At 48.5% G+C, this 7,954-nt stretch overlaps 2 protein-coding genes across 3 annotated transcripts; one reads left to right on the plus strand and one right to left on the minus strand.

Annotated features, from left to right (window-relative positions):
• Positions 1-121: 121 nt before the first annotated feature.
• ACYP1 (acylphosphatase 1) lies at positions 122-1,358 on the minus strand. Its single transcript, XM_065839447.2, has 2 exons — positions 1,207-1,358; positions 122-789 (listed from the first exon to the last, which is right to left on the minus strand). The coding sequence occupies exons 1-2, from the start codon at positions 1,288-1,290 to the stop codon at positions 574-576; spliced, it is 300 nt and encodes a 99-aa protein (XP_065695519.1). The 5' UTR covers positions 1,291-1,358; the 3' UTR covers positions 122-573.
• ZC2HC1C (zinc finger C2HC-type containing 1C) lies at positions 1,310-7,403 on the plus strand. Of its 2 annotated transcripts, none has more exons than XM_065840127.2 (3): positions 1,310-1,753; positions 2,251-3,478; positions 4,159-7,403. In XM_065840127.2, exons 2-3 carry the CDS (start codon positions 2,258-2,260, stop codon positions 4,423-4,425), a joined length of 1,488 nt encoding a protein of 495 aa, XP_065696199.1. In that variant the 5' UTR covers positions 1,310-1,753; positions 2,251-2,257; the 3' UTR covers positions 4,426-7,403. The 2 variants fall into 2 exon arrangements, with proteins under 2 accessions (XP_065696199.1, XP_071665541.1); XM_071809440.1 differs by having other exon boundaries at positions 1,310-1,563.
• Positions 7,404-7,954: the final 551 nt, after the last annotated feature.

The raw sequence follows: 7,954 nt of genomic DNA on the forward strand, positions 1-7,954 counted from the left end.
AAGCGGCACCGCGGGCTGCTCGTGACGCCACACGGTCCCGCAGTAACAGGTATCAGCAACAAGATCGTGTGCAAAGCACCCAATGCACTCAACCCCCAGATAACATAGCCATTCCACACAGGAAGCTTCAAGCAATTTTATTCTAATGAAAAAATAAAGTTCTGGAACAAAATAAATTGTTTCTGAGGCATTTATAACACTTTAATGTTTTCAACAATATTTAATATCGGCACCGACTCTGTGATGTCCTTCACGTGAGTGCAACACTATATAAATTACATACTTTATTCACACACAATTAGTCAAAGCCCACTCTACATGCACGTTCAGAAACGAGGTTTTGTCTCTAAACAGCCCCTTTTATAAAGAAACCACAGCTCTTCCTCTGCCTGCCAAAATTTTGTGAAAGGCTGGGAGTTAGACTAACAGTACAACAACCCATAAATTAGAACTGTAATAAAATAAAATAAAATTCTCTAGAGCTGAATATTGGCTGACTGAACAAATGGGGAAGGGGGGAAATGTCCTGCAAGGGCAGCTCACGCCCCAGATTTTGCTTCTTCCTGGACAAGGTTATTTCAAAATCTGGAAGTCCTTGTGCTCCAGCACTGGGATCGTCTTCTCATTGCGGAACTCGGCCCGGCTGATGCGGGACTGGGGACTGCCCGTCTTCCGGAGCCACTCCTGCAGCTCCCGCACCCTGGCCGTCGGACCCTGAATCTGCCCCTGCACGGTGCCGTGGCTGGTATTTTGGACCCAACCAACCAGTCCCAGTCTCTTGGCCTCCCCCTGGGAAGACAATGCAGAGCAAAATGAGATTGATCCAAACTGTAAAAGAGCTACAGAAGGATGCTGACATACAGGAGTCAATTTTAGAAGTACAACACCGACTTTCAAAGATGGTCCTATGGCTCAGGCTGCAAGAAAGCAGCAGAGGATTCACCCGCCTGCTCATTATGTTCCTTCACACGACAAAACTAGGGTTGAAATGCACTTTCCGGTCATGCTTACATAACGCGGCACAGGCCGCCAGCAGCGCTGGGAGATGACAGCCCCGCTCAGGAGAGTGGCCGGGATGCAGCCCGGCGGTGGCTCAGCCCCACCGCGGGGCCGGCGGGAGCCGCCGCAGCCCCGGCAGCGCTGACAGAAGGCACCGCCCGCCCCGGTGGGAAGGAGCGAGCCGCGGGACCCCGCCCCGCCCCTCACCTGGGTGTACTTGCGGAAGAACACGCCCTGCACCTTGCCGGACACTTCGTAGTCCACGGACACCAAGCCCTCGCCCTCCGCCATGGCACCACCGGCCGCGTCCTCCGGCCGCCGCCACACACCCCGCTGCGCCTGCGCGGCGGGCTCGCGCCGGGGGCGTGGCCTCGCCCGCCCCTGGAGCCAATGAAGAGCCAGGGCCCGCGAGCGGCTGTGGAGGGGTTGGTCTTTCACTGACCGCCTCATGAATAATGCACGTTAACCCGCTCGTCGGTCATCGCCCCTACCTGGCCATAGAGGTGCGGTCCTCCAGAGCGCGGAGTGGAGTGTTGCAGAGGAACATCGAAAGACCGCTCACCGGTGAGAGCGGCGCAGGAGCCGGCGTGCGCGTGTCCGTCTCCAGGCAACAGCCGTCAACACGTCGGCGGCGGGCAGAGCTCCGCGCTGTCCCGCGCGGGGTGGGACTCGGGGCTCTCGGGCCGTGGGTGCGAAACGGGAGACGACACGGCTTGCCGAGGGGGCCGGGCGGAGCGCCGGCCGCACCCCGCAGGTAACCCTGCTCGCCCTCGGGGCCGGCCCGCGGTCTGGGTACTTGACACACTGCGGGGGAGTGCGGTGGAACGAGCTACGGGAGGATGATACTGAGCTTTGCCGGACGTTTGTGTGTAGGACTTGTGTACCACACGGGACCTACGGTGCCAAAACTCAGGGGACACATTACAGGAAACACCCTGGGGGAATAGAACGATTTCCCTGGCAGTCCAGTGTTTTTCTGCTGCTACGAGACAGAGCTCAGATAGAGGGCAAAATAAAAGCAAACCTTTCTGGCTGCAGAAACGATTGTGGCTGGAAGAGGCAGCATGGGACCTCCCTAGGTAGGATGAATGTAAAGATTTATAGAACCCAGAAACGTTACTAAACCTTTGCTAATATTTATGATAGCCTCTCATTGTAGCTTCCACGTGTAGACTGTTAAGAGAGAACTTGTCCAGTTTTGGATAAGGTAGCCTATAATGACTTTGCTTCTAACCTCAGGCTCTTTCCCAGGCACTGAATGGCTTTGTTTCCACCGGTGGATTCTGCGGAGACAGCTACTAAGCTTGTTCCCAATTCCCAGCTGGAACACCAGAAGAAAAACTTTCAGCATGAGCTCACACCTGACAAAGAGGAAAGTTTAAAGGATCTCTATGCCCAAAAGAGCCGAAGATATTTGTATTCTCTTTCTGCAGAAAGCAGTGAATACTGCTCCAGTCATGGAGGCTTCTGTTCAGCTGGACTGCAGAGCAAGTATCTCACCAGCCAGACCAAGACTCTGCCAGCCAGACGGAGAGAAGGAGTGGACCGTGGGTATCCTCTGAAACCAATTTTTCACCACAAGGGTGTGAGTGTGCCAGTGGTCAACATAGCTCAGCTTGGAAGTTCCCCATACATGGAGGAAGTTCCAAATAGCAGGCCTAGCTCAATGAGCAAAAGGAATCCTGCAGCAGGGAGGTCTCAGCTAGCTGCAGTGCTCTTTCCTTGGACAGCAGAGCCTAAACAGTCAGCCTCCCATCAGTACAGGAAAGAGCTGGCCTACATCCTAAAATTGGAGGCAGATGGACGGAACCTGGAAGAGGAAATCCGAAAGAAAGAGGCCCTTCTCAGAGAGAAACTGAGGAAAACAAAGGAGGCGCTTAGGAGGATTCAAAGAGAGAAGGAGCTTGTTGAGGCAGAGGAGAGAAGAGACAGAGAAGCAGAGAGGGGCCAGGAACAAAAGGCCACAAGGCACCTTGAAGAGAAAACTTTCAGAGGTGCCATCAGGCCAGGTGATGGCGGGGGACTTTCCAGTGGGGCACAGTCTGCAGAGGCCACTATCCCCAAGCCTGGCACCACCCTCTACCCCCAAGAACTGTCTATGGAGAAACTCAAGAAAGAGCGCCTGGTGGCCAGCAACAGCAAAATTCGAGATGGCATACCCACGGATCATTTAGCTCCTAGTTCAGAGCTGGACATAAAACATAGTCCTTCTCCCTCTGCCCTCTCTGACCGAGATTCTGGTGACCACCCGTCCCCAGAAGTGCTGTATGTGCAGGCTACCAGTGCTTTGGAGCAGGGCGGGCTTGGACAGTGCAGCTTCTGTGGACGCAAGTTTCTCTGCAGCAGGCTTGAGAAACACAGGAGTATCTGCAGCAAGAGCCAAGGTTCCAAGAGGAAAGTGTTTGACTCCAGCAGGGCCAGAGCTAGGGGCACAGATCTGGAACAGTATCAGCAGTGGAAGAGCTCAGAGACGCCTCAGGTAATGTGCAGTCTCTTTGCCTCCCTCAATCCACATCTACTGCTCACGTTCCTTCCACCTTGACATCTAATTCCGACCAAGATACAAGCACCTTCACATGTACATGGGGCCAAGGGATACAATCCAGCTCTTGCCTCTGAAGGGTTATTGCCAAATGGATTAAGATATCCCTTTAAAATCTAATAGATGGGGGTGGGGGGTCCTGAGTGACTTGTCATTGTAATGTGTCAAGGGTGTACTCCTGGAGAAAGCTCCTTGCTGTGGTCAGGATGCTCAGGATGCAGACTGAGTGCTGCACTGAAGCTCTGTGTCATTAGGGGCTGCTAGCAACTGGCTGAAAATCCAGGTAATACCACAGGCTATTGAAACAAAGGCAGTGGAAACTTGCAGCTTTTTTCCTGCAAAGCAGCTATAGCAACCTCTCCAGTTCCTTGGTTGTACTGCTTGCTTTTCTGGTTATTCTGAAGCTCTGAGTATTGATGTCTCCATTCGTGTTTCCTTCAAATCCTCCTTGGTGCTCATATTTTTGACCCCCTTTGTGGGACTTAGCTCCTCAAGAAGGGTTTCACATTAACAGGGAATGCCCAGGGACAAGTGGTCTGAGTTTAACTCTGAGCACAAGACTGAGAACAGCAGCTGACAGTGGTGCCAGTTGCTCTGACTGCCTTTCCTTTTTGCAGACTAAGCCACCCAGAAGGAACAACTGGAGACAGAAGCATGACGTTTTCATCCAGACCCTGCGCCAGGCTCGCCAGGTGCAGCAAGTCCTCTCCAAGGGAGGGAAGGTGTCTGACCTGCCCCTGTTGCCTCCCATTGAAAACCCAGACTATGTTGCCTGCCCCTACTGCAGACGCCGATTTGCTCCCCAAGCAGCTGAGAGACATATTCCCAAATGCAAAACCATAAAGAACAGGCCCCCACCCCCACTGCAGAGGAGACGCTGCTGAGTCAGTGTCCAACTGTACCTGCTGCTGTCATTACCCGCCTGTTTTCTGCTGGTTTCCAGCCACAGACACTTGCATTTTCCCTACTCTCAACCTTGGCCATGAGTGTTGAGCTTGTATGCACATCCAGTGAGAAGCTCAGGATATATAAGCAGAATACTAGAACTTGGGTATTTTGGCCTGAGTCCTGGGTTGCCCCCATGCAGGATGCCCCTCTGGGGGCTGTTTCTCCCATCCAGGGAGCTCAACATGGAGCCACAGCGTAGATGTGAGGCTGTTGCTACAGACTGACTGTCAGCGGGACAGCAGTGAGGAGCAAACCAGCCGTCAGAAAGTGGCTGTTCTTCACAGTCATATTGTGCCTGTAGGTTAGAGAGGCTTGGGCTTTTTTCTTTTTCTTTTTTTAATTTTTCAACTGGTGGTGTCTGATGTGAAGAGAGCTGTTCTCCTTTAGCTCATACATGGCTGCAGACTCAGGTTTTTTTCCTTCTCCAAAAGTAGTGTAGTGCTGTTCGTGAGAAGAGCTGGGCCAAACACAGCATGTGCCTTTTGTTTGTTCTACTGCTCTGTAGGTGCAGAAGTTCACCCCTAAATGTGCTGATAGCAACGGTGGTTCTGTCTGGCGTAGCATTTTTGTTGTAGCTTCTTACATTCAAACAAGGTATTTGGAAAAGTCAGACCAAGAGAGGGGAGTGAACCATGTAAGCAGTGAACTTTTCTGCAGCACAGACTGCTCTGTTCTTCGGTCCTTGGTATCTGCGCTAGATGACTGGATCCAGAGCTGCTGCTTGGTCATTGCTCGTGTCTTGTTTTGCACAGTACTGTTTGGCTGAGTAATGAAAGCTGTGTAGGTAGGTAGGTAGGTAGGTTTATTCCATACTTGTTCTGTAGGAGCCTGAGTTTATTTAGATGCTTTTCTAGAATGCTGGTGATGATCCTGGGGCTACTTCTTACCAGCTGAAGATGTGTAACATTACCATTTAGAAATCCAGTGTGACATTGTTTGAATTGGAAAAGGAGAACTGGGAGGAGTATTATAATATTACAATGTTTCCTTGACACAAGAAGCTCAGGATCAGGAATTCAGAGGGTTAGAAAAGGTAGCAGTAGCGGGCACTTACTTTTTGAGTCCATGTGTCGATTCATGTGCATAGAACAGCAGGGATACTCCGAACTGGTCAGAACAGAACATCCCAATTTGTTCCTTACCACATACAATAGCTGGGACTCAGAGTTGGGAAAGGGCGGGAGAATAAATATTTAATTAAAGAATAATGCCACACAAGATCAAAAATAGGTCATGAATAAGCTCATACTGGAAATTAGGTTTCTAACCAGGGGAGGATTGAGGTCATGGAAAAACCTCCCAAATAGATTAGCACAGGCGAGGAACCTACATTGTTTCAAGATGGACCTGGAGATGATGGCGGAAGGGAGCACACTGCAGGAGTCAGAAATTAAGAATCCTGATACAGAGCATAGTTCCTACCCCCTGGCTTCTTGTATAAAGTGCAAAGAACAGATCAGCAACAGTTCTGTGACTCACTGTGTCACTTTCAGGAGCTGAGAAGGAATTTCCTTCCCATGGCAACCTTCCATCAATTCCTCACTTGGCTTCTGATATTTCTTTTATTTTTATTTTTTAATTTCCATCCAGAATGTTTAAGAACTGCTACAGCTAAAAAAAAAAAAAAGCCAAACACTCCCACCCCAGACAGTACACTAAGGAACTTCACACCAGAAAACCTGTTAGCTGTTTCACTGATATTTTGGGGTTAAATCAACAATTAGATTTAATACAAAAAACCTGGAGATTTTCTGCAGGCCAAGTTGCTAGGGACCTCTAAACACCCTTTCTTCAGTCATCTGCTTTTTTTCGTCTTAGTTGCTGCAATGGTACATAATTATTACAAAAATATAGCCCTTCTTTTGCTTTATTATTAGGATGTAAGGCAGTTCTTGGTGATTTTTGTCTCATGCTAAAGGTCTTTGTTTGTCAAACTCTGTCAAAGGGTCTTTTAAGGAAAACAGGTGTCCTACAGACCCTTTCAGAAAATCATCTGCTTATAATTGGTGACAGTTCCTGCACATTTTTAAGTTCCAGATTCTGATCTTTAATGTATTAGACTAGTTCTGTTGTGTAAAAGTAATTTTAAATGGTCACAGAGTGGTTTGTGTTCTCAAAGAAAGAATGACTACTTTGTATGAGAGAGTTGCGACAGGAAGCAAACACGGAACAAAAAAATTCCAGCAGCTTCTTTTGCAAGTCCTTCAGTAATGTAGCAGCAGCTCATGGGAATCTAGAAAAAGGTAAAAAGCGACTAGATTAAACTGGACTAGTCAGAAACTGAATATGAAGAAACAACCCAGCCTTCAATGGGTGGACCTGACTCCTGGAAGAAATTGGAGAGCTTCTGCCCTATAAATATATGGAGAGAAATCTCAGTCCCTTGGCACACCCTACAAAAGCACAAAGGTCCCAGAACAGGTCAGTGGTGCACCGCACCAGCCAGGTAAAGAGTGTACAGACCTAGAGAGGAGAGAAAAAACAGACTTGAAACACAGGAAAGTAATTTGCCATATCCAAATTGATTGGAGAAACAAGATCAATGCCTTAACTTCAGCACTTTGCAATACAGGATAGTAACAGGTAACAAGAGGTAGGAAAGGGGTAAACTGGAACCTTTATGTCAGCTTCCTTCTATTAATGAAAGGTGTAGCTGAATTAAACAAAGAGTAGTTAAGAAATTCAGTACCACTGCCTGTCTTGTAATATTAACTCCGTTTCTGTTGCACTATGTTTTATTGACTGTATTTAGTGGACCCTGAAAGTCAGCGGAGTGCAAATGGTGTAGACAGACACAGAAAAGCTTTTGATACTGTAAAATACAGCCATCTGTTGGGGATTTCTTCTAAGTGACAGACAAATAGCTAATGCTGAGATTGAAACTGTGGATTAAACAGAAGTTATTGAAATGAAATCATCAACCTGCATTTGTTCTCTGTTTCAGCACTAACCATGGGAAGTTCACCCCTCTTCTCTGAGCTACTGTTCAAAGTCAAGACAGAGGGCAGTATCCAGAAAGACTCTGATAACTGGTTAAAACTTACTAACAGTTTGGCCAAAGCATGAGGCTCAGAACAGAGATTGACCCAGTTTCTTTGCTGTCCTGGGTAGTGTTGCGCTGGCACAACTCAAGCTGTTATTCCTGCCAGCTCAGCTTCCCTTTCTGCTACTGCAGTACAATCCCATTCTAACAGCCAGGCTGCATTTTCAGTATCCCAATCTCTGGTGAATTTTAAGTCTTTAAGCCAGCTCTACCTCTCAAGACATTAAACAATTTACTGAAAACCCTGAAAAAAAGTCAGAAGTGACAGGCATTAAGTACAGTGTGCAGAACAGTTAGCTGAGCAGGTGTCAGGCAGGTCTGTAGGCCTTCATGCTCAGTAGAAGCTGTTCTGAGAGAAACAGGTACTTCTTCCTTTTGAGCCTCTCTCTTCCCATTACTCATTTCCTACTTGGCACACAAAT

This window comes from Patagioenas fasciata, chromosome 5 (assembly GCF_037038585.1).
Source record: "Patagioenas fasciata isolate bPatFas1 chromosome 5, bPatFas1.hap1, whole genome shotgun sequence".
Classification (NCBI taxonomy): Eukaryota; Metazoa; Chordata; class Aves; order Columbiformes; family Columbidae; genus Patagioenas; species Patagioenas fasciata.

What these genes read in the sequence shown, in the direction of transcription:
- ACYP1 (XM_065839447.2), bottom strand. Translation starts at nt 1,290, where the DNA reads ATGGCGGAGGGCGAGGGCTTGGTGTCCGTGGACTACGAAGTGTCCGGC. An exon ending in TCTTCCGCAAGTACACCCAG is followed by an intron (nt 790 to 1,206) that starts GTGAGGGGCGGG and finishes TTGTCTTCCCAG; the next exon opens with GGGGAGGCCAAGAGACTGGG.
- ZC2HC1C (XM_065840127.2), top strand. Translation starts at nt 2,258, where the DNA reads ATGGCTTTGTTTCCACCGGTGGATTCTGCGGAGACAGCTACTAAGCTT. An exon ending in AGAGCTCAGAGACGCCTCAG is followed by an intron (nt 3,479 to 4,158) that starts GTAATGTGCAGT and finishes TCCTTTTTGCAG; the next exon opens with ACTAAGCCACCCAGAAGGAA.